We start from the raw sequence: 24776 nt of genomic DNA, 5'->3' as shown, positions 1-24776 counted from the left end.
AAGAAAGCCATATAAATCTGTGAGCATGTCCAACATGTACAGATGAGGATGCCCAGTCTCACGACCACCTGTCAAAACGTGTCTTCCTCCGTCTTTTGATCTTGCTCTCTCATATCGCCCTCTGCTGCCCCGTTCTCTGCATTATTCTGCTTCCTATTGCTTGAAAAACTGTCTTTACTTTGAGATTCTTTGGGAGGAGGAGGATGAGGGGGGGGGGGGGAGGGGGGGGGGGCTAAGCTGTGTAATCTGTGATTTATGGCACACAGGCATAGGAGACCAACATAAGAGGACGAGGCCCAATTTATTTTCCATTTAAAATAAAGATGGAAAAGCCGGGGGAACTGCCAAAGGTTTTCATTTGATCCCAACGTAACTTCAATAAAACAAATTCCTTCGACAGCTATTTCAGTTCTTCACCGAGAAGACATTCCCCAAACAACCTTTTGTCTTCTGTCCTGACAGCCCGCAACTGTTATTCGAGCCCCTCTCCCCATTAAATCAATATATAATATTACCAAGGACGAAATTTGGTAAGCCTGACCACATGAAGCAGATACTTCTCCAACGGCCCGATGACAGATTCAGCCATTTGTTTCCTGCGTCTTTTACCTTCTATACAAGGGTGTGTAATTCCAACTATCACCTCGCAGTGATATCTGGACCACAGTCACTGTATGGCTGCCAGGTGTGACAGTTGTAGAGATGAATTGTCTCTGTGTTACTGCAGACGCTGCATAGATCTGTGATTTCTCCCCTTTAATCAAGTCTGTGAAAAACTAAATAAACTTTCATAATGAATTAAAAACACAGATTCCTTGCAGACAGAAGTCTTTATAAAGTTAGATGGTATTCAGGGAGGCAGAAGCTTTTACGTGATACAAGTCTGCCCTCTAGTGGCCAAGGTGCTCATTTGCAACAAAGTCAAGCAAGGAAAATATTTTAATTGTCAATATCTTTTAAGAAAAACAGCTGAGGAAAGTTCCCAAATGCACCGCAGACATGTGGACGCAACATGTCAATACTTCATGGTAATGTGACTTCTTCATTTTGTACAGCAGCCAGGTGTCTCCTCCCACAGATGGATTACAGTATGGATGCTAAAAAGACAGAAGACGTATTGTTAGGAGACCTGAAGTCTGAACCTCACCAGACCCTAAATATTGATATATTGAAACAACAACAACAACAACAACAACAACAACAGTCTTTGTTTCCAGCTTCTCCAGTGTTTTGCGAGTTTTTAATATCTTTCGGTTTTGGGAAAAACAAGACATTTATAGACGTCACCTTGGACTTTTCTCAAAATGTTATGGATCAGCGATTAATCTGATTAATCAATAATTAAAATAATGGCTAGTTGCAGCTGACAGAGACAATATATCATAAAGAATAATATATACAATACATTTATATCATATTGCTGAATAATTTGATTGATTGATGTTGATATTTTCTAAAGAATGAATCAAATTCCAAGATGTTCTTGTTTGGAATAGCACAATAATTCTTCATCAGATACTAAACGATGTGTAGGAAAACTATTTAATTGGAATCGTTTAAGCCTCAGGGGAGTAGAGCTTTGGCCACACACACGCACACGCACACGCACACGCACACGCACACGCACACGCGCGTTCAGAAAGACGTTTTCTTTTAAAGAATAGCGGCCACACATAGATCACGTCTCACCTGTCCTCGCTCTTCATGGACTCGAAGGCCGTATTGATTTGGTCCAGCGGCAGGTTGCGGTCGACGAACTCGTCCAGCTTCAGCTTGTTCATGTAGTCGTCCACCAGTCTAGGCACCTCCTCCATACTGTGCCAGTCTTCAGAAGAGGAGAACAAAACTAGAGTCCTCACAGCAGACACTAATGAGCCTCCTCGTTACCTTTTCCTGTTTGTTCGCTCCCCTCTTTGAATCCTCTACAGATGTCAGATACGTTAGACGTTCAGAGCGTATCAGATGTTAGTTTTATGATGCGTTTCTGTGCCCGCCTCATTTAGTGATTTCCTGTGAGTCATATTTGACGATCCAGATAACGGGACGCAGACTTTTAAAATCAGATCTGAGCGCACATTTACATCCTGTACATAACTGCAAAGCTGTGCTCTTACAGATATGAACATTATAACCGAGTCCTCTTTCCTTCCTTAAAAAGTGCAACACCAGTCGTGTGGCTGCATTGCATCCTATTAGCTACCTGCCTCTTAACTCTCTTTTATTAAACGTGAATATTCTCGTCAATAATGAGCACAAATCAATACTTGAAATTGGGCCCAGCGGCTGACTTTGCACGGTGTTGAATTGAAGCATTCCGCATGAAGGGACTAACTTGTTTTTTTAAAGTTCACCTCCAAAATAGGTCCCCTTCAAGGTGCGTCCCATCAGGAGCTTCTCAACCGTGACGCTCATTGCTTCTGTCTCAGTCTCCCCGACGATGACACAGGTGCCCCAGCCGTCTGTCGTGGACTCCAGCGCGGCACTCTAAGGCAACATAGAGAACCTTTTAACGTATATTGACAAATTCGTAACATCCACTCAAACTAGAACGTGAAAAAAAATTACAAATTGTGTAAAAACTAAATGTGTGATTGGCATATTTGTCTTAAACCTCAAACCTGTGTGCACATACTGCTTCACAGACCTACTAGAGGATTCCTGTCACCCACCATGACATCTGGACTTCCATCACACTCCAGAGCGTAGTCCACCCCTCCGTCTGTCATGTTCACCAGAACCTGCCCTATGGGCTCGGTATAAACGACACAGTCGGTGGCTCCGAGCATTCGGGCTTTCGCGAACTTGTCGGCGTTGGAGTCGACCGCGATGATCATTTTCGCCTTGGCGGCCCGGCAGCCCATGACGGCTGCCAGGCCGACGGCGCCGAGCCCAAACACGGCGCACAAGGAATCTTTTTCCACCTGGATGCACAACGATTTGGGAGTCAGACAACCAAAAAAAGCTGTTAGAGAGATCACTTCATCGTGTCTGATGATGACTTTACACATTTTGCTCTTTGCCCATTTGGTGTGGAAAATTAAAGTTATGATATGCAGAATCTGTCAGATCTGTGTCCTCTTTACCTTGCATACATTAGCAGCGGCGCCATAACCGGTGGCGACATCCCAGCCGAGCAGACACACTTTGTCGAGCGGTGCGTCGCTTCTTAGTTTCGCGAGACAGATGTCGGTGACCACGGTGTACTGGCAGAAAGAACTGACCCCGAGGTACTGGTACACCTGTTGGCCCTCGAAAGAGATCCTGCTTGTGCCGTCAGCCAACACACCCACCTGTGCGTTCGCCCTGAAAGCCACAAAATGGAACGGAATTGGGGAAAACACTGAGTAGCCAAACGCCACGAAAGCAAATTTGCGTGTGTGAACGGAGTAATGATCACCAGTTCTTCCTGCACTGGTTCCTTTTCGGGCCCCGGCATTGAACACAGTCCCCACACTGTGGCAGAAACAGAGGAATGACGTTGTCACCTGTGAAAACAACAGGCAAGACAGACCTCTTGAGCCGGAGTCACACGTCACGTGACGTCGTTTTTGTCCTGTTGTGAGCTGTACAGTTCACCCGGTGAGAAGTCAGTGACTTCGGGGCCGACGCTCTCCACGATCCCCGCCGCTTCACGGCCGAGAACCAACGGGAACCGTCTCAACTTCGTCCCGCTTCCGGTCTGATTCAGGTATTCCCAGTCCGTGTGGCTCACGCCTGCGGCAACAACCTGCACAAACAAATGCAGACAGTCGAGTCACGTGACACGCCATCACACTGAGCGAGCGGATGTGGTTAGCGACCAAAACAAGCTGAAACAGAGGAAGTAAGATTCATTTCACACATGGTTCAGCACTTATGATCAAAGTAAAAATGAGAAGTAACATCCGTGTGAGTAATACAACATTACATTACATTACAGTCATTTAGCAGACGCTTTTATCCAAAGCGACTTACAATAAGTGCATTCAACATTGGTAATCAAAAGAACTACTAGTCACCAGAAGCTATAAGTACATCTCCTTTTCCAAACAAGCATCTAAGAGCCTGAAGCAGAGCATAACTCAGAGCCAAAGTACAGGGCAGAAACAAAGAAAAACAGTTAGTGCTCTAAGTAATACGAATACAGTAAGTGCAACAAGCTAGTATGAAAACAATAAGTGCTAAGTGGAAGGCTCAGGGTAGCACTTCCTGAAGAGGTGGGTCTACAAGTATTCATTTTAAGTCTCGGGGTACTTTGTCTCTGTGGGAAGTTATTAAACTCGGGACGATCGGGCTGACCTTAATGCGGACTTCATGGGCCTTGGGCGGCGCCACCTCCACGTCCTCAATGGACAGAGGCTTCCCAGGCACCCATGCAACAGCTGCTTTGCATTTGATCACCTGAGGGACAATGTATAAAACACACACACACACACACACACACACACACACACACACACACACACACACACACACGTGACAGCTGTTTTTTTTTTAAATGGGGTTAAATATCACACTGCTTGGCAGAGTATACAAAACGTCCAGCAACAACAGCAACAACAACAACCTGAGTTTATACTCAGAATACATTGCAGATGAAGTGTATTTTCTTACCTGACCTGTTGTTGACATCGTTGAGTGATTTGCCTGCAATTGAACAAAAATAATCAAATTATTGGAACATGCACACATGCATAAGACATTTTACATACAAATAAAGGAATAAATACATTACCAAAGTCTCACAAAAATAACTTTGTGTCGTTTTACATCAACACCGGAGTCTGTACGGTGTCACTGGAGCAGCCTCTTCTTGTCTTTAACAGTCAACTGTCTGCTATTTTGCATATTACGCAAGCGACCGGTTTTGCGATGTGGTTTTACGACACTTTCGGCACGCTGGTGAACGCCTTTACGGCAGCTCTCGGTCACACGTGTTGTCGTCGCATGGAAGTCCGCCCCAGTGAATAGCTGCCGCTAGCCGATCGACTTTTGTGAGTAATCTGCTTTAATTGTGTGCGCGTAAAGTTATACACGTCTGTGTGTGTTTTGTATTTTGGAGTAAACACACAACGGGTGGATTTCGTGGTGGACATTGCGGCTCAATTGTATAGTTTAGCTGATTTAAAGTAAGCTAGCATGTTAGCTAGAACTTGTGCAGCGCTGCCGAGTCCACGATGTTAGCTCGGTGAACGCTTCACTCTCTGCGGGGTTTAGCTAAGCTGCGTGTGTTTAAAACAACCAGGAGTTCACGTGTTGTTATACTCCTTTTCTTGTTTTTGAACTTCTCCTCTTCTTCTCTTGTTTCTCGCAGAGGTTTCCCCCCCCCCCCCAGAAGTATGTCTTTCAGAGGAGGCGGTGGACGAGGAGGCAGAGGAGGTGGAGGGTTTAGCCGAGGTGGAGGAGGTGGATACGGAGGAGGCAGAGGAGGTGGTGGTGGATACAGAGGAGGAGGAGGTGGAGGATTTGGACGTGGCGGCGGCGGCAGAGGTGGTTTTAACAGACAAGACTACGGTCCTCCAGAATATGTCGTCGGTAAGATCATAGAATCAGCACCGATGAGGCGCGGACTGACTGACCCATGTGCTGGGCCCAGCTCCTGTATCAGTCCGCAGACCTGATCACTGAGGCATCACGGGCTTTAAATAACACCCTCTGTTTATAGACGAAAGAATACTTTTATTAGTTTTCAACTCGTAAACAATCTTCATGTCAACATCCATGCAGTAATCAGGACTAAGCACATTATTTGGAAGTCATCCATGCCATCATAATGCAAACAAGTAGCCACAAGTGTTCACACGTCAAAGGGTTCAAAGCCTGACTAAAAAACACACGTTAGCCAACGCTAGAGCCCCGTATACCCAGCTGACTGTCCTCTGGTTGTCCCCCCCCTCAGGACTGGGAGAGTTTGTACATCCGTGCGAAGATGACATTGTGTGCAAATGCACGACGGAGGAAAACAAGGTGCCCTACTTCAACGCCCCGGTGTACCTGGAGAACAAGGAGCAGATCGGGAAGGTGGACGAGATATTCGGCCAGCTCCGGGAATTTGTATCCTTTCTTTTTCAAATTTCGGTCTCTGGAACCAGCCTGTGGTGGAAGACGTGAATAAACCGTCTTTGTTGCAGCTCAAAGTCCTGTTAATTCCTTAATAATCTACTCCTTGCAGTACTTTTCAGTCAAACTTTCTGACAACATGAAGGCGTCTTCATTTAAGAAACCGCAGAAGGTATAAAAGATGGGTTTTTTTCAGCATTTTAAAGAAGTGTGTTTTAAAAAGCATGTCACGTGTGTGTGTGTTACATTGCGTGTCTCTTTTTAGTTTTATATAGATCCAATGAAGCTCCTCCCGCTGCAGAGATTCCTCCCCAGGCCGCCGGGAGAGAAGGGTCCGCCGAGAGGAGGCCGGGGGGGGAGAGGTGGAGGACGAGGCGGTGGCCGCGGAGGTGAGGCAACCCGACATTCTCCTGTTGTTGGTGAATGTGTAGTTTATGACCTACGTCTTATATTTCATCCAGCTTTGCTCCTTATTTTGAAGTTAGCGGTCAGTCTTAGTTATCGTGGATTGAAAGTAGCGCCGCTTGTTAGGAGTGGCTCGGTTAATTCTCTGCTTTTTTTGTTTCAGGCGGTTTTCGAGGCGGCCGCGGTGGAGGATTTGGAGGCGGTCGAGGTGGAGGTGGTCGCGGTGGAGGATTCGGAGGCGGGAGAGGTGGAGGAGGCTTCAGGGGAAGAGGAGGAAGTGGAGGAGGAGGACGTGGATTCAGAGGTTTGTCCTTTTTTTTTCCACTGTTCTTTAAAGTATGCTTGTTGTCCTGGTGTGACGTAACCTTTTCTTTTTGTGTGGTTCACTTTCAGGTTCGAGATAATCTCATCGCGGTGGTCTGTTGTGACGGTGTCATCCTCATCTCGTGCTACACCAGCAAAGCAGCTGCGCTCTGTGACGGTGTCCGGCCCGTTGGACTCAGAATATAGACATTGCCTCCAAATTTGAAGAACTTGAATGGATTTTCCCTCTTTTTGTTTTATTTTTGTACCGGTTTTGAATATGCGATGGGTGATTATTATTTAAAGGGTTCATTCGTCTGCTTGCGTGCAGCATGAGGAGGACGTTTCCGGCCCGATGAGGAGAATCATCGGGTCTCTTTTGTGAACAGGCCCGTCGATGTCCGCTGCTGATTTTGTTCAAATGTTTGGCCGATGACGGCTGTTTGTACTTTGACCACGATTTCAAGAGATACATTCACAAACCTCCGCGTATTCATTTCCTCCGATGTGGGGAATCTTTATATGCTGTTAGTTGAAAACATTTTAATACCCATTTTTTTGTAAAGTCATAATCAGAATGTTGTCACATGTTTTGTTTTACGGCCTTGATTAAAAGGTGCTTTGTAACTTGTGTCTTCGTTGTTTTTTAATTTTAATGTCTTGATAGCAGACGGCTAAGTGGAATGAAATGTATCAAGAGAATGTTATAAACGAAAATGTGTTTTATGTATTGATTCATTTGAGGTTTGACAATTCTGTACACAGCAACACTGACATGACACGCTTTCACATTAATCATCTGAAGGGATAAAGTGTGTTTGTGTGTGTGTGAGTGTGAGAGAGAGAGAAACTTCTGTATTTGCATATTCATAGATTTAAAACATGTCATTGATTAAATGTATTAAAATAGTATTATATATAAAATAATATATTATACATAAAATTTCATTACTTGATATTTTAAGATTTTTTTCAATTAACTAGGTTATTGGATGTCTTGTGAAATGCAATATATATTACTGACTGATTTTTGAGAGTTACTTAAGACAAGTATTTTCTTATTTAAATGAATATCCTCACCATCTCATATTCAGTATACTCAGAAATGAGGACTAAACTAATTTATTTGTAAAAGTACTTCCGGGTCCAAGAATGATCTTTCGCTTCTAAATGTTGCTTAATATGCTCTGAAAGAAATATTATTTAATATTTTCAAACCGCATGTGAAACTTGCCCTCTCTGCTCTGCGCCTGCGCCGCACGTCCTCCGTTTCCGATTGGTCCGGACGTTAAACTCCTTTACGGCAGACGCGCTGCCCCGCCCCCTCCCCTCCCGCTGAATAAACGAACATGGAGACAGCTGGAAAAGTAAGTAACGCTTCCCACGAAATGCGCAATGCACATTTCAAATGCATTGTTTCTATAATTATATATATGTATATGAGTCGTTAAAGTTGTATCAATTTCACCCGAAGCATTAAAAAACAACAACGTTTTCTCGCTTGCACTCACTGAGCACAAAGAAGCACTCTCCGTTACTTAACAGGGATCTTTTTTCCTGTCGCTACTGCTATGCTGCAAGTTGCTGCAACGCTCCAAAGAGAGCTGTGTTTAATTCTGACGAGTTAAGAAGCCGTGGACACTGAAACGATAACTTGTAGCCACCAATCACTCTGAAGCATAACCGAGCTGCAGTAACTGAAGAAGCTGAACTGGGTTAATCACGGCACTGAAGCAGATTGCTCACCGCCAGAGAACTACTGGAACTCTGCTTTGCATAAGCCTGGTTTACGGTTCAGAGGCAAAGTACATTTGTGTAACTAGCTGGACCTGTGTCACACACACACACACACACACACACACACACACACACACACACACACACACACACACACACACACACACACACACATACATACACACACACACACACATATACACACACACATATACACACACACACATATACACACACTTTTTCTCTGTAAAGCCTCAGGCAACCCACGGCTGCAGTTACATAATTACTTTTATAAGCGTTGTTTGAGAACATATTAAAAAGCCCTGACTGAACTTTGCCTTCAGGTTATCAAGTGCAAGGCAGCGGTTGCCTGGGAAGCCGGGAAGCCTCTTTCCATTGAGGAAGTGGAGGTCGCTCCACCCAAAGCCCATGAAGTTCGCATCAAGGTAAACCAAACCATTTCATGACTGCTATTGAGATCGTCTCCAGCTTTTGTGTTCTTTTCTTTTTTAATTATAAGAGGCAGGACAATAACTTAGCACAGACGTGAAGGTAACTGAGACGTTTCTGGCGCCGGCGTCTTTTTTTTTTAAACGACACCCGTCCTCCCAGGTCTTCGCCACGGGAGTGTGTCACACGGATGCGTACACTCTGAGCGGCAGTGACCCCGAGGGACTCTTCCCCGTCATCTTGGGCCACGAGGGCGCTGGAACGGTTGAGAGCGTCGGCGAGGGTGTCACCAAGTTCAAGCCAGGTATGGAGCTGCCGAACACCACATTTGAAAATTTGCTGTGTTTTTTGCATGTGTGTGTGTGTGTGTCATTTCTAATTATTCTCTTTGACCAAAGGTGATACCGTCGTCCCGCTGTATGTGCCACAGTGCGGTGAATGCAAATTCTGCAAAAATCCCAAGACCAACCTTTGCCAGAAAATTAGGTACGGCTGTCAGACTTATTGATGCTACCTGGAGCTGGTAAAGACCGTCAGGCTTTCAAGATAAAAATATATATGTTATTCGTGGCAGAACTTTCAACCTCAATGGTTGAACTCAAAGCCCCAGGTGCCCCACCCCAGGGCAACCGAATCAAAGCTCCGTCATCATTAGTTTCAGCCTGCTCTGTGTTGAAGCGCAGAGCCGTCGGGTTTCATCACACGCACATGAAAAGAACCTCTTTTTTTTTTTTTCCCCTGTGTTTTTTTTCACCCCGCAGAGTAACCCAGGGCAAGGGCCTGCTCCCCGACAACACCTCGCGCTTCACTTGCAAGGGAAAGCAAGTGTTTCACTTCATGGGGACCAGCACCTTCTCGGAGTACACCGTGGTGGCCGACATCTCTCTGGCCAAGGTGAACGAGAAGGCGCCGCTGGATAAAGTGTGCCTGCTCGGGTGTGGCATCTCCACGGGGTACGGCGCCGCTCTGAACACCGCCAAGGTGAGCGTCGCGGGCTGTAGGCCAGAGCTGTTCAACGGGGGTTTAACGCCGGGAGACGTGGATGAGCCGGACATTGTCAGCGGCCCATTTAAAGCCCTTATTAAAACCAGATACACCCGAGGGTCCCCCATTTGGACGCAGAGTACATCAAAACTTAGAGAGTTTTGTGTTAAAAGTAACTGGCAGAGAACCCACGAAGAACGAATATAGTGATGTTATAGTTCTGCAGAAACCTCAGCGTCCTGGGAACAACATGAACTAGGTCACTTCTACATGAGACAAACACATCTCCCATCAGCCAAGCAAACAAATAACAAAATATCATAAATCATACTCGATATGACTGGGACAGACCGGAGAAAAAGGCTGCTACACTCCGTTAGCAACGTGCTACCTACGAACATGCAGCATGAAAAAGCACGAGCGCCTGACGGAGATTACGGACATAGTTTCCATTTCTCTCCCCGGTAAACCATCGCAGAGATATTCAGCTTCGAACACAAAAAGTCACACAGCTTTCATCGAATATTGTACTTACTTTTGGTCGAATCTCAGCGAAAAAATGGAATATCTCCGTACTTCCAACGCATGTTTGTCCAGCTGCTGGTGCGCCGTGTGAATCCGTTCGATTCGTGTCTCTCCGACACTCCTCGGATTCTTGGGAGGGTTGGAAGCTCAGCAAATCAGATTTCAGAGCTGGACCTTTTTGAGCTTTATTGGCTAATAGTGCTGTCAATCATCTAGCTTTCAATTCCAGGCAATTCTATTGGCTCCTACGGTTCGAAGGATGTCTCAATGGTGAAAATCGGAGAAGGGGGGGCTGAGATACAGCCCTGAACAGAGAGTCGAAGCAGGATTTGACCTTAAACTAAATAACTAAAAAGGGCATAGAAAGAGCTTAAAACACTCAAAAAAGGTCCAATCTTCGGTCTATTGATTCAATGAACATCATGAGTGATACATAGAAGTGATATAGAGTGTTTTTGAATTTTAAAAATACTTTTTTATTCAAATCTTGGAGTATTTGATCAGTTTTCTAATTTGAAATGCTCTATATTTCATACATGTTTCACTGTATCTATGTATAGCTGTGTATATAGAGCCTATATCAGTTGTTCTAAGAGCCCAGCATATTAAAAGTCTTGGATTTCCATACTTTCCAAAAAACAATACCCTAAAAGTGCTGTTTTTCAAGATCGAGCTTTTGAGTTTTCCAAGTTCTGCTGTGTTCCATCCTTATCTTATGTGAACCAGTAACATGTATTCTGATAGTTCCATGATTTTTCTCATCTCAAAAATATATAATTTTTTTTTTTTTTTTTTATACAATTAATTAGGTATTTCTTATCTTTATTCGAGCTGAGGCCTGCAAATAGGCCTCGTTTTTAAAAGTTAAGCTTCTGGAAAAAGACACATTTGAAACAAACGCAGTGAAATTGTCTCACTTATTTGAAATAAAAAGATATTTATTTTTGCTCAGATATCTGCCCCAGACACATCACAAAGTACAACCCACTTTCTCTCTCTCTCACTCTCACTCTCTCACTCTCTCACACACACACACACACACACACACACACACACACACACAGGCGCGCTGAACTGCTTCGTGTGAGAAAACGTTGATTTGTAAAAGATGAGTTTATTTCTGAAGCGTTGTGGTTTGAAGCTCGTTAAGCAGAATAAGTTTTGTCGCCCCGGGGGGTGCAATGGAGGGAGATGAATATTTTGTCATTGTTTGTCAGCTTCACTCTGAAGTGGGTCACCCTTATTAATCATGCAGATCTGATGTGAAAAGGAATTGTTGCCACGGGTGTCTTGTTTCCATGTTGTTTTTTTCCTCTTTTTCGCAGTGACATTAGTTTCACCCTCAAAACAATTAATTATAAATTAAACCAAAACATTTATTGGTATCTTTACAGATATGATACGATCTTTGCATCAGATAAAAACAGACGTGGTGCAATATAGAATTCATCTCTGCTATCTGTGTAATTAAAGGACTTTAAAGTTCCCTCATACTGTCCCATTTGTTTCATGCAACATGATTCCGTCACACTTGAATTCTCACATTTGCTGTTCTTGCTCACGCGCTCAGGTCGAGCCCGGTTCCACCTGCGCCGTGTTCGGCCTCGGGGCTGTCGGCTTGGCCGTTATTATGGGCTGCAAGGTCGCCGGGGCGACCAGGATCATCGGCGTGGACCTCAACGCCGCCAAGTTCGACAAGGCGAAGGAGTTCGGAGCCACCGAGTTCGTGAACCCCAAGGACCACAGCAAGCCCATCCAGGAGGTTCTGGTGGAGATGACCGACGGCGGCGTGGACTATTCTTTTGAGTGCATTGGCAATGTGCAAATCATGGTGAGCCACTTTAAACACACACACACACACACACACACGTATGAAACATTGTTTGTTAATTCACCGTTGTCATGGTTGTGAGGCGGATATTCACAGTGCAGATGGCGTGCAGCATCCACTTGGCAATTTCGTAGAAATTAGGACAATTAGCATTTTAATTATTTTAGAGAGCCGCTCTGGAGGCGTGCCACAAAGGATGGGGCGAGAGCGTCATCATCGGCGTAGCCGGAGCCGGGCAGGAGATCTCGACCAGACCGTTCCAGCTGGTGACGGGCCGAGTGTGGAGGGGCACGGCCTTCGGAGGTGACTGACTCTGCTGGATAATTACTCGTTGTGATGGCTGTAGTGTGTTCCAACTTCCTCTGAGTTTAAAGCCTGTTGCAAATACCCAACTATGGGTAATTTGGCTTTTTTTTTTTTTTTTTTAGCATCAACTTTATTAGAAAGTAAGAGTTTAAACTAGAGCTTAACTTACCATGTCTGTTTGTCGTGGTATTTGATTAGCCTTGAGGTGGTTCTGGAACATTTGTTTGTTTTACCAAATCAAGTTTAAGCAGCTATTTGTAGTTTTTAGTTGGGGAATAGATGCCTTGCCCAAGGGCTTTTGGCGAAACATGAGTTCTATTCAGTATAGTTATGGAAAATGTGAGTCATTTAACTCACATTTAACCCCCCCCCAGGGTGGAAGAGTGTGGAGAGCGTTCCCAAGCTGGTGGAGGACTACATGAACAAGAAGCTGAAGGTGGATGAGTTTGTGACCCACACGCTGCCCTTTGAGAAGATCAATGAGGGGTTTGACCTCATGCATGCCGGGAAGAGGTGAGAGAACACTTCACTCGCGCTGTCGGGGGGGAATAGTGATCCAGTTTTCTTTGTTTCACTTTTTTTTTCAGTTTTCTGCCGTTGTGTTGATTCTGTTGTTTTTGTCTCTGCAGCATCCGCACAGTGCTGACCTTCTGAAGTGCCTAAAACCTCGACCTTCACGTCCGACCTTTGTATCTGTCTCCTCACACAGATGAAGCACTTGGTATATTTCTCTGCACTTGTTTTGATGACATAACTTTCAGTATTAGAACATCATTTTTAAACAAAAAGTGTCATTAAAGATTTTTTTGAAATTGGATTTATTTTCTGCTTTTCCTTCTGTGGCTCAGTTGCCGACTGATGTGACGTTTTATATGAAAACATCACATTTATACATAAAGACGCGTGTCTGCTGCTCTCACTGAGGACAGTCAACGTGTCTCCTTCAGCCCACTTTACTTCTTCTCTCCTCCAAGAGTTCATTGCAGGAAAACAGCATTTAATTACATAACGGGTACAGTACCACATTCGAGCCTTTACGCTCATCATGTTTACCCAGAAAACACTCATCAGATCCTGAATATCACATTAAAAGAAACACAATATGATGAATATGTTTTACAAAATTCAATATAAAAGAATAACAAAATATTCCAGTTTAACTATTTTGAATAAATCCTTAAATATGGAATATATTGTACTTAAATTTACTTTTGAAGTCATCACAGTGTGAGATACCACGGCCTGACAGGATCACTAGCTTCATCAGGGAACGCTTCCACTCAGCCTGCACATTGATGAATATATGTCTATATATTATTCATGGGAACAGTATACTAAGCCTCTAACATACTTCAACAGGGGTGGTATACAGACACAGGTTGACTTTATGCTGTTGCAATATAATCCCCCAAATTCAGTACAGTAATCATCATTTTGCATCTCAATTGCAAATAATTCTTTATGCTGCCTGCGCTCCTAGCTGGCCTCCAACATAACATAGTATATGTGCAATTCAATAAAGCTGTTATACAGTTATGAATACTGTTTGCCAACATATACACGTTTGGTCACATGTACACTACCTATAATACTGCTTGAAGTACATCAATTGCACACATTTTCACTAAAATAATTTAATTTATTGGATCTATTTTTATAACTTATAATCCACCCATGCATATCATCAATAATCAATAATTGGAAGATGATCGTGTCGCACGCACACACACACACACACACACACACACACGCACACATGCACACACAGCCTGTATAAACGTGTACTTGTTGTCAATTCTTCTTGCGCATGCGTCATGCAGAGTACCAGATGGCCCAATCAGGTATTTTAACACACGCCAAAAAAACAAAAAAAAACGCGACTTCCAGAAAAGATGGCGACCGCTCTGGTGGTGAGTTCGCTGCACACTAGTAGCTCCGCTTAATTCACTGTTTGGGCTTCAACTTAATGAGAAGCTACGCGCTTTAATGCACTGTTACGATAGACGGTTAACGGTTAAAACACGGTGTGGACCGGGTGCACAACTCGGTCGGTATACCCGGAGAAGAGCTCTGATGCTCGGATGAATGAATGAATGAATGAATGAATGAGAGAACACACGCGCTACTGGGAACTTCCGAACAGCCAAATAACACGTGACTGAGAATCACGTCACAAACTGTATCATGCAACCTAAAACTGTGAACTTGCAAGAAATAATAATAATAATAATAATAACGGTGCCGGTAGCAGTCGTCACAGGTGAGAAACTTTCTTCCTTTTTTGGTTTAATTGCGTCTTTGTTTCCTAGTTGACTTCAGTTCCTGCTAACCCTGAAAAGGAAAAATGTGAAACAATCATTCAAAAGGTCACGAGTCCTGAATCCTACATCAAGCATCCGCTACAAAACAAGTAAGACCACACCTCCCCAGTCCCTCCTCCTCCTCCTCCCCCTCCCCCTCCTCCTCCCCCTCCTCCTCTTTTCACAACAGACTCAGGACCCATATATCTATCTATCTATCTATCCGATTTATCCAAAATGTGTGAACCTCTTCCAGTCATGAGGGAAAACACGCAGCTAGTCTCTACTAATAACTCGTCTTTGACCTGCAGGTGGGCTCTTTGGTTTTTCAAGAACGACAAAAGCAAAACATGGCAGGCCAACGTCCGCCTCATATCCAAATTTGACACCGTGGAAGACTTCTGGGCGTAAGTATATTATATAGCGCTATGTGTGTGTGTATATATATATATATATATATATATATATATATATGTATATGTATATGTGTGTGTGTGACTGCATGATCAAATTGGTTTTGGAGGGGAAAATATAATCATTTTTCATTTCATTTCCAGATTGTACAATCACATTCAGCTCTCCAGTAACTTGATGTCTGGCTGTGACTACTCTCTGTTTAAGGTAAGCCAGCTTTTTATCGCCGTCCTATTTTATCATATGTCACATTCTATCCATTCTATGACATCTGCACAGACGTTAAAGTCTCAGCCGTGGACATGTCGATGTGGAAGTTCTTCAGCGTGATCAAATAACACACATAAAGTCATCTGGCCAAAATAAGGCGTTGTAATGGCGGTCCACTCGGAGCACACGCCATCTTATTCTGAAGGAACCGAGCGTGTCGAACATGAAGTCTCGAGGCCTGATGGGTGATTCACTCGTTAGACTTTGACCCTGCGTCACCGGTGACTCATTCACCCGCTGGGCATCGAAAAAAACCGAGTTTATTTCAGTTAATGGCTGCGCTTCATCTTCACTGCTGACCACAAAGAGCCGATGAGGAAAGCGTTGTGTTAATAGCATCCGGACTCTCATCTGTCATAAATAATACCAGACGGTTATAAACGGAGGATATAGAAAAGTGGCTTCTTGTGCTACAATGTGGTGAAAGTTCCCTAATAACGTTATCTGGTGCTTCCTTCTGTGAAACTTAACTAATCTTAACTAGTGGTGATGGGATGTATGCTGGCTGTTCTCTGTGTGTGTGTGTGTGTGTGTGTGTGTGTGTGTGTGTGTGTGTGTGTGTGTGTGTGTGTGTGTGTGTGTGTGTGTGTGTGTGAGAGATATATTTATAGTGTTGTGACCTCTGACCTGTTTGTGTGGATGAAGGATGGCATTGAGCCCATGTGGGAGGACGGACGGAACCGACGGGGTGGCCGCTGGCTGATAACTCTGTCGAAGCAGCAGCGCAGAGCGGACCTGGACCGGTTCTGGTTGGAGACGGTACGTTCCGGTCCCGTCGGTCACTTTTAACCGATATATACGACATTTTGTCACGTCGCAGCAGGAGAAGCACGGGCGTGAACAACGGAATGAATGGATTCCATTGTGCTGCTTTTGGATTCAGGGTCCATGCTGGCTCCCCGTCAGCGGCGCCGTTGTTTTACGTTGTTGGGTTACCACCTGCGCTCCTCCTCCTGCTGCTGCTGCTGCGACGAGTCCTGAAAGAGGCCCGTCGGTCTCTAACGAGTCCGTTTTCCCCCCCCGCAGCTCCTGTGTCTGGTGGGCGAGGCGTTCGGCGACCACAGCGAGGACGTGTGCGGCGCCGTCATCAACGTCCGAGCCAAAGGAGACAAAATAGCCATATGGACCACGGACTACGAAAACAAAGACGCCATCACGCACATAGGGTGACCTGAAGAAGCCTCACTTAGACAGTATCCACCCGTTAGAGCCCTTCATGTTAAGACGTTGTTGGGTTATTTTTTTCCTCAGTAATCTAGTTTGCTGCAGCAATAGCAATAACATCAGCGATTATGCATGTTAAAGGAATGTGTGTATCTGCTAAAATGCATTTCTTTTCGCCTTTTTTTTTTGTTTTTCAGGCGCGTGTATAAGGAGAGATTAGGAGTTCCGCAGAAAGTGATCATCGGATACCAGTCGCACGCCGACACGGCCACAAAGAGCGGCTCCTCTACCAAGAACAAGTTCGTCGCCTGAGGACCGCTGACCGGAGTCACCAGCCTGTTTGTGTTTGTGTTGCCAGCGTAGATTATCTGTGAATGTAACTTGACGAGTTAATCCACTAAGAGACGCTGGAGGTGGAGATAAAAGACGGCTTTCTTTTTCTGTTCGCCTGTCGAGGGTGTGTGATGTTCAGACGCGGCGCTGTATCGTCTGAGAACCTTTTTTTTTTTTTTGTGGTGGTGGGCTGAAGATGGGTAGAAGATGTTTTGATGCCCGTGTTTCATTTTTCAAATGCAGCTGCATGTTTACGGAGAACTTCTATAATTTATCCTCCCCTTTTTAGTGTATGTCGACTCTTTTCTCTACGCACATATTAAAGGCAAAAAAACAAAAGTAAAGCATTTTGTAATCTGGTATAAACTGAAGCTCTCCGTTAGTTCTGTAATGCCACTTTTACAATATTAATGTATGCGTTATGTTTTTTGTTTTTTTTTGGTGGATTTTTTTAAACCACACTTTGTGATTCAACCCCCCCATCTCCCCAAAACAGCTCGTGCAATATGTGTTATGTGAAGTTTAAATTAAGATGTTCACAGGTTTGTAAGAGCAGGGAATTTATTTTATGCTTCGTAACGAGTGTCTGAATATTTAGAAGTTGCATTATTTGCCATTAACTACACAGTTCACTCCAGGATGGATCAGCTGTGTACCGGAGCTCGTGTACTTTTGTATGAGATGTTTGAGTTTATGTATATGTAAAATGATTTGGACTACAGTACGTCTCCAATGAGGAGGTTTAACAAATACACGTGTTGTAAGTCACATTAGTGTACAGCGTAGAAGTAAACGAGGTCACCTGCCTGTTGGGTTCCAGTTTTGTTGATCTGCTGCTTTTGATAAAGTTCACACAATATCAATATTTTCATTCCAGATTCTGTTTTTATTTGTAGAAATGTAATTGTTTTTGGAGGTGTTGGGCTGTGCCTTGAATGTAACGCCATACCCCGTAAATGGAGGACATGCGTGATGCAAATAAAATGTGCACAGTGAAGTGGGCTCTCTCAAAACGAGGCGTTTTAATTATGAAGTGATTATTGTGTTTCATCATCATGACATATTGTCTGTTTTGGAAGAATCCGTCTTAGTGGCGGTCCTGTAATGCAATTTAACTTTACGTTGCAGCTTTAAGGGAGCGATGAACGCTAATAGAGTGCTCAGCAATATATAATACAGAAATATATAATAAATCTCATGCCTGTAAGTCGCTCAACACTAGAGAAATGGAAGGTTTGCCATTAATTACATGTTCTCTTTGCGTCAGTTTGGAACGACGAGCGTCACACGCCGCCGTCTCTCCTCGACGCACCGACGTTGTGCGTTCGGTTTCTGTAATCGGATCTTTTATTTTTCGCTCTTCCTTCCCGTTTAGGCCAGATGAAGGGATTTCTGCAGCAGCGCCGGTTGATTTATGTCCAAGTTGGTCTTCGCCTTTATTAGGCGATACAAATTGCAGTTGGTCTAATAGGGGCCTAAAGTAATCTATGACATCCATTGACTGCTTACTTGAGAGCAATAGCGGCACAGCCCCCGCCGCTGCTTTTGAAATAAGCCTCCCTGTAATTGACTCGATCAATCAAGGCACATTTTCACACGAGAGACAACCGAGAGGAAATTAGAGGAGCGATTCACAGACGGTTGTTAGGTTAAGGGGTTCTTAGCTCACGTGGCAAAGCACAACAAGCGGCCTTTGTCGAAAGCTTTGGAGACATTTTGTCTCCGTTGGACATTTAAACCACTGTTTGCCACTATTAAACATTTTGTAGATGGAAACATAAAAGATAATAAAATGCATAGACGATATTTTACGACTTAAGATCCAGACTCCGAGATGCTTTCACTGCTGGTTTCACTCTGAGATGCTCTGAATCTGAGCTTAAACTTTACAAACACGTGAGTAAAGGCTCCTCAATCAAGAGAACCATCCAAAAACTTTGTAATTATTTGCATTTCTTCAGCTATAAACTTGATACAAAGACACGTGTATGTGCACACACACTGCCAATAACCCACTCTTCGTGTATAACCTTGTTTTTCATAATTAGTTCTGTAAAGATTAATTGGTATTTGGACATTTTGTTAACAAACGGCCAACCATAAAACCATATAGTGTGGGTGTTTGAAGAGCAGTAAACCTTGCCCTGCTGGATTTATTTCCGCCGGTGTTTTTATTCCCCTCTGTTCAGCAGTAACACAAGATCAAGTAAATGAACTTACTGCAGATGCATCAAATCCTTCAGGCCTCAGATGTTTTCAGATACCCTCCTGGTGCAGACGAGTGAGATTATTTGGCCATTTATTGTATGAAAGTGTGTGTGTGTGTGTGTGTGTGTGTGTGTGTGTGTTACATAAAGCAATTATGTGTCAGTTTTATAGTCCCTCTACAAGAACAAAATGTGATAAAATATGTTAATGTAATTAACTGTCTGATAATGTAATAACCTCTTCTGACGGATAATTTCGTTATTTCTTTTTTTCCTCCGTGATGTGGCTCGTATACCGACACGTATCTCAGTTACTGCATCGAGGAGTTGTAAAAACAGATGCATCTGATTACACTCTGACTAATTATTTCATCATCTGGTTCTTATTCCACCAATCACAGCAGGCCTGCCCTTTTCCTTTGCCCCCCCCCCCCCCCCCCCACCTGCCACTTCAAAGACGATGATGCAGACTGATCACAATCGTCTATCGGCAGCGCCGTTGCGTATTGATTTATGCTAAAGTAGTTCCCTTCTTCCTTTTTTTTTTCTCTGATTGGCACCTTTTAGTGCCAACGGCTGACATCCAAGGTTTTGTGGCTTTCATGACCCCCCCCCCCCCCCCCCCCCCTCCCCCGGACGTCCTGACAGATGGAAGCGCTGACCCGAGCTGACGTCTGTAATTGACAGAAGCAACACAAATGTGCGCCTTCTCTTTAGGTTGCAAAAGATGAGCAATGGCGAGGATAAACATATAGTTCTCATGCAGCTGTTTGAAGGCCCACGCACTCGCTAGTGTACCTTTCTTTTGGGCTTTTTGCCAGAGAAGGAGGCTGTCAATCTCCATTAGAATAACACGTAAAAATGAGATAGCCTATTATGTGCATTAAGAATAAAAATTGCCACTCAAGATTGTTAAATTACAAATGAATTAATATATAAGCGGCTTGTTAATGTCGCAGCTGGTCCAGGTGGGTGTAGGTACAGTAATAGAAAGTCTCACAAAATTGTAATAATCAGGTCCCCGTTATCTCAGGAAGAGGACAGCGTAATTGTCATGTTCCACTTAGCTCTTTAGCTTACGCTGCTATTAAGTGTCGCTGTAAGTCACGCTCAATGCTGCCGCTCACTGTGACCCACGGTGACGAGGCCTTTGGGCTCGCTGCCCATCCTGTTCAAAGCAGTATTACAAAGAACACTTTGATGTGTGTTTGTGAGCATGTTGAGCTGTAGCAGGGATCAAAGCCCAGACTCACAAGCATATACTGTATGATTACAACCCCCCCTCCAATGTGCATACTAAGTGAATTATGTGCATTATAAGGGGATGATTTCATGCATTCTATCCATCCAGTGTCGAGAGGTCTGGGCCTGGATGTATGAGGTGTGTGGAGGAAACCATGTTAATGAAGCCCTGGTTTAAGCTCCACCCAGCGCGCACTAATTGGGATCCAAATCGAACACACCTACAATTACCCGACAGGTGGTCGGTGTGGCTCTGGCTAACATGCTACATGCTAACGTGCCACACGCGGCGCGCTCTCCGGCCTGACTGGTGCGCTCACCGAATGGGGACCTTCAGGGGACCTTCAGTGAGTTTGCGTGAGGCCTGTTTGTTTTTTTTTGACTTTTCAATCTCACAGTTTAGTTGTGACCACAGAGCCGCGGTCCACCTCTGCATGTTTGAGCACGTCGAGGGGCGCAGAGGAGCGGAGAGGCTGACTGTGTCATGTCTCATGGATCGAGACTGAAGGAGAGGAGTTCATGTCGGAGCGGATCGCGGAGGACATCCCGACGCACGAGACCTGCAGGACGGCCTTCAGACAAGTGAGTACAATAACGCGCGCGTGTCTGTGTGTGCGCGCGCGCTGTGCAACCTGTGCTCCTTGTTGCTTTAACATGTGTTTGTGGTGCTCCAGCTGTGTAGTTTATATTGTTTAGGCTAATAGTTGTTGTCTGCTTTGGTGATGTTTTCTGTCAACTGTAGGCCTAGAATAAGTTTCACCAGCCTTGGTGTCTGTATCTTTTTTTTTTTATTACATATTTGCATATTTTTTCATGTAATAGTCTGAGTTTCGCCCTCTTCAGACTGTACTTGATGTATTTTTGGATGCACAGGTTGCAAAGTGAGAAAATAAATGCATCATAGGTTTGGACATAAGGGCTGTGATGTGCTCTTCATTTGCCAGTTCTTTCTTTAATTTAAGAAGTGTGATGTATGACCTACTTTTTACTCAAGTCATTGTACTTGTACTCCAGTATAATATTCTAGTACTCTCTCTGTCCCTGCGTGGCCCCAAGGACATTAGTGAAGTCGGGCCCTGATGCTGGGCGACGAGGCTCACAGTCTGCATTTTCAATTCATCCCGAAGGTGGCTGAGGTCAGGCCTCCCTGCTCGGTTTGTTTCACACTAAACTTTTTGAAATCATTTCTTTTCCAGACTGTGCATCTATCTATCTCACCTTTTTTTTTTTTTTTTTTTTGTTGCCAAAAGGTAATGCATCATGAAACACGGTGCACTCAGGTGTGATTTGTGAACAGTGGTGCTCTCCGTCCACAGGGAGGCAGTACAGCTACACACTTGACGTCTTGACTCCCATCTTTCAAATCCTCCACAAACGCTTTGGTTGAGGAAATTTGGGATTTCCACCGTGTGTGTCTGTTGCGCACAACAGGGGAAGAATATATCTGTAAATAGCAGCTGTGTCTCTTACTTATATATTTATTTATATACCTATCCCGCCATCGCAACCCACCAGGAAAAAAAAAAGAGAGAAAAGGATCCGCATTACAATTCTCCCCCTATCGCCTTAGGCAACTGTCAACCTCCTGCTCACCAGCCCCTGTTTGGCGTACAAAAGGGGGACAGGGAGAGTCAAGGTGTGCACCCTCCACTTGACTGATGTTTTTGTGCCACCTCCTATGCACAAGTGCAGGAGCTCTAAACCCGGTGACACGACGCCCCTCTGGACTAGGCTGCGGCAGGAGAGGTTGCAGATAGTTCTTTGCATCTGCGGGAGGTGCTGATTCCCTCTGTGCCTCGTGACAGATGTGTCACTTAACCGCTTCTCGTTCGCAGTGGTCTCACCGGCAGCTGCCTCCTGAGGAATCTTAAAGCTGGGCTCAGTGGGTAGGCTACTATCCACGCTGCTGCTGCTGCTGCTGCTAACCGGGTCCTAGAGTCAATAATGATCTCATGTTCCCTGACTGAACTAGAGGGAGGGCTCGACTCCAGAGCTTCATGTCACTCAGACCCCTACAAAGCAGTGCTGCGAGCAAAAAGCCTCAGAGTTCAATTTTTATACCATATATTTAAATATGTTTACATGAATATGGATTACTAATCATTTTTAGTGTCAGGGAATATCATTTATTGCGTCTTTTATAGTTTGGTTATTCAATAACTCATCAATGTTTACATACTGTATAATACATATATTATATATACATACATACAGTCAGAGCTGGCTGATGTGGCCTGAGAAAGGGAGGTTTGGGGTCCCCCTGCTGGAGCTGTTGACCCCGTGACCCGACCCCAGATAAGCGGTTGAAGATGAGATGAGACCGTATAATAATCCCTCTGCTGCTCTTCAGTCGACGGCACCGTATGTTGCTAATACTACATCTGGATTATGACATCTGGTGACATTTTAAGTCTGAAAATCCCAAACAAAAACTGAATCGCGTGGCAATAAACTTAAAACGAAAAGAAGAGTTGTGAATCGAGCTTTAACAATATTCAAATAACAAATGTAATATTGAGGTTTTTAACTGAGAAAGCGGTTATTAGTGTGCATGTCGAGATGCTTATGTCTCGCATCTTTTACCTGAGACCGTTTTTCTTTTTTTTATACATTTTTGGTCTAAAAACCGAGAATTTCAAACCTAGTGTTGAACCTGTAATGTGCTCGGTTGGTTGCTCCCCTCGTTGGTCCTGTTTTTAACGTGCACCGATGTGCTTTGTTCTGTAAACCACTTTGTGACAGACCTGTTTGATAGAAAAAGGCGTTTGCAAATAAATTTAACTTTTCTTGACTCGTCGGTAATGAAAAGGCCGTAGGGCTAAAAAAAACCCAGCCAACACTGGGACGTGTGACTCATATTTACACTCATAATTGCTTCAAACAGAGCCCTGTTCACGTACGCAGGAGGCATTCTACCAACCCAGACAAAGCTGCAGCTTCCGGTGCTGCCGTCGGTGTCGTCCGTCATGCGGCGAGATCCCAAATCGTTCGAGCGCTCGTCGATGTCGCACGTGGTTACTTTTTGTCGAAGCGGTAACGTCTTGTACGTCAATAGTTCACTTGTTCTTTTGTGCATCAGCAGTATATCAACAGTTAACCACAGACCCTGAATATCTATCTATCTATCTATCTATCTATCTATCTATCTATCTATCTATCTATCTATATATATATATATATATATATATATATATATATATATATATATATATATATATATATATATATATCTCAAAAGTACACCTAATGTGTGAAGCAGGGTAAAATTAGCCATGTTCCTTCACAGTACTGCAGCCTCCTCTGTGAACAGACTGTACACTGGCAAACGCTATAATGTCTTTAATCCATAGACCGCCAGACGTGCGAGCAAGCTGCTCGTGTCCCTGCGCCACAAAGACGGACTTCTGTGTATCTGCGCTTGCAAAATGGCATTGCTCAATGAAGTGAACAACCACTGTAAGCTAATCTGTGGAGCAGTTCACTGGGTTGTGGCGTGAGAGTACAGCCCCTCTCCATGGCGACGTAATTTACTCTCGGACAGCTGCCTGAGCGCCTACGCTGCCGTCACGCACCGGAAAAAAACCAGCCGCAATTAAGTGTAATTAAAAATGTTTTTGTGCTTGGATTTGATTATGAGAAACATGCATTTTTTATATTAATGGAATGGAAATCTGCTGAAAAAAAGGAACATGACTGATGACTGCATGGGGAACTATAATGCTGTTGAGCTTTGTTTTCCATTCCCCTTGCAGTGACGTCCACTGGATTCAAAATAACTGCAGAATAATGCTGTCAGAGTATTTTTGTTAGGAGAAGATGTTTTTTTTTTTAATCTTTTTTTTATTTTTATTTTTTAAGCATGTTTGTTGCCCAGACGGCTTCTGAAGCATTTGCCCTTGATAAGCTGGCCAAGAATGCGGCATCATAACCGGTAGGTTGCACACGAGCATCATGCAACAAAAACCTACGTGACGGAAAAAAAAATAAGTCCATCACATACTGGAGAAGTGCAAAGTGTGAAATTATACTCTGAGTCAGCCCTCAAGACGTCAGCAGCCCAGGGCCAAGCCTCGACGGATCTTGGCTAAACAAAGCATTCAAGGAGCTTCTTTATTAAGCCAGGCTCTGAATCAAACACTTTGAGATCATCTCAAACGTAGAACTTTCCTCAGTTGTCTTCGCGGTGCACTTTTACTCACACCGCCAAACTTTGTCCACAAAATCTCCGTCGTGTTTTTTTGTCAGTTTTCGTATAAAAACGATGAA

General features: G+C 44.1%; 4 protein-coding genes across 4 annotated transcripts; 3 read left to right on the top strand and 1 right to left on the bottom strand.

The window, feature by feature from the left end:
* Positions 1-815: 815 nt before the first annotated feature.
* On the bottom strand, positions 816-4803 carry LOC137875720 (alcohol dehydrogenase class-3-like). The gene is made up of 10 exons (XM_068715194.1): positions 4715-4803; positions 4594-4626; positions 4279-4380; positions 3577-3727; positions 3398-3485; positions 3084-3303; positions 2670-2921; positions 2352-2484; positions 1690-1825; positions 816-1097 (listed from the first exon to the last, which is right to left on the bottom strand). Exons 2-10 carry the CDS (start codon positions 4609-4611, stop codon positions 1043-1045), a joined length of 1155 nt encoding a protein of 384 aa, XP_068571295.1. The 5' UTR covers positions 4612-4626; positions 4715-4803; the 3' UTR covers positions 816-1042.
* A 73-nt stretch (positions 4804-4876) lies between these two features.
* On the top strand, positions 4877-7374 carry gar1 (GAR1 homolog, ribonucleoprotein). The gene is made up of 7 exons (XM_068715195.1): positions 4877-4973; positions 5294-5514; positions 5879-6033; positions 6152-6211; positions 6305-6428; positions 6608-6748; positions 6838-7374. The coding sequence occupies exons 2-7, from the start codon at positions 5319-5321 to the stop codon at positions 6846-6848; spliced, it is 687 nt and encodes a 228-aa protein (XP_068571296.1). The 5' UTR covers positions 4877-4973; positions 5294-5318; the 3' UTR covers positions 6849-7374.
* Positions 7375-8037: 663 nt separating this feature from the next.
* On the top strand, positions 8038-13397 carry LOC137875719 (alcohol dehydrogenase class-3). The gene is made up of 9 exons (XM_068715193.1): positions 8038-8114; positions 8829-8930; positions 9097-9238; positions 9333-9420; positions 9696-9915; positions 12014-12274; positions 12442-12577; positions 12955-13093; positions 13210-13397. Exons 1-9 carry the CDS (start codon positions 8097-8099, stop codon positions 13232-13234), a joined length of 1131 nt encoding a protein of 376 aa, XP_068571294.1. The 5' UTR covers positions 8038-8096; the 3' UTR covers positions 13235-13397.
* Positions 13398-14421: 1024 nt separating this feature from the next.
* Positions 14422-18044, top strand: LOC137876033 (eukaryotic translation initiation factor 4E-1A-like). Its single transcript, XM_068715571.1, has 7 exons — positions 14422-14490; positions 14890-14990; positions 15192-15287; positions 15438-15501; positions 16210-16323; positions 16591-16730; positions 16926-18044. Exons 1-7 carry the CDS (start codon positions 14473-14475, stop codon positions 17038-17040), a joined length of 648 nt encoding a protein of 215 aa, XP_068571672.1. The 5' UTR covers positions 14422-14472; the 3' UTR covers positions 17041-18044.
* Positions 18045-24776: the final 6732 nt, after the last annotated feature.

Source organism: Cebidichthys violaceus, unplaced genomic scaffold, assembly GCF_023349555.1.
Source record: "Cebidichthys violaceus isolate CVI_PGR_0920_01 unplaced genomic scaffold, fCebVio1.0.p SCAF_2, whole genome shotgun sequence".
Classification (NCBI taxonomy): Eukaryota; Metazoa; Chordata; class Actinopteri; order Perciformes; family Stichaeidae; genus Cebidichthys; species Cebidichthys violaceus.
This window is presented reverse-complemented; position numbering and strand designations above follow the sequence as displayed.

Coding starts and splice junctions, on each gene's coding strand:
- LOC137875720 (XM_068715194.1), bottom strand. Junction 3,304..3,397: donor AACCAGTGCAGGAAGAACTG/GTGATCATTACT, acceptor TGTGGCTTTCAG/GGCGAACGCACAGGTGGGTG. Junction 2,922..3,083: donor CCGCTGCTAATGTATGCAAG/GTAAAGAGGACA, acceptor TTGTGCATCCAG/GTGGAAAAAGATTCCTTGTG.
- gar1 (XM_068715195.1), top strand. CDS start 5,319: ATGTCTTTCAGAGGAGGCGGTGGACGAGGAGGCAGAGGAGGTGGAGGG. Junction 5,515..5,878: donor TCCTCCAGAATATGTCGTCG/GTAAGATCATAG, acceptor CCCCCCCCTCAG/GACTGGGAGAGTTTGTACAT. Junction 6,034..6,151: donor TCGGCCAGCTCCGGGAATTT/GTATCCTTTCTT, acceptor TACTCCTTGCAG/TACTTTTCAGTCAAACTTTC.
- LOC137875719 (XM_068715193.1), top strand. Junction 9,239..9,332: donor TGTCACCAAGTTCAAGCCAG/GTATGGAGCTGC, acceptor CTTTGACCAAAG/GTGATACCGTCGTCCCGCTG. Junction 13,094..13,209: donor CTCATGCATGCCGGGAAGAG/GTGAGAGAACAC, acceptor TTGTCTCTGCAG/CATCCGCACAGTGCTGACCT.
- LOC137876033 (XM_068715571.1), top strand. Junction 14,991..15,191: donor AAGCATCCGCTACAAAACAA/GTAAGACCACAC, acceptor TTTGACCTGCAG/GTGGGCTCTTTGGTTTTTCA. Junction 16,731..16,925: donor GACGCCATCACGCACATAGG/GTGACCTGAAGA, acceptor TTTGTTTTTCAG/GCGCGTGTATAAGGAGAGAT.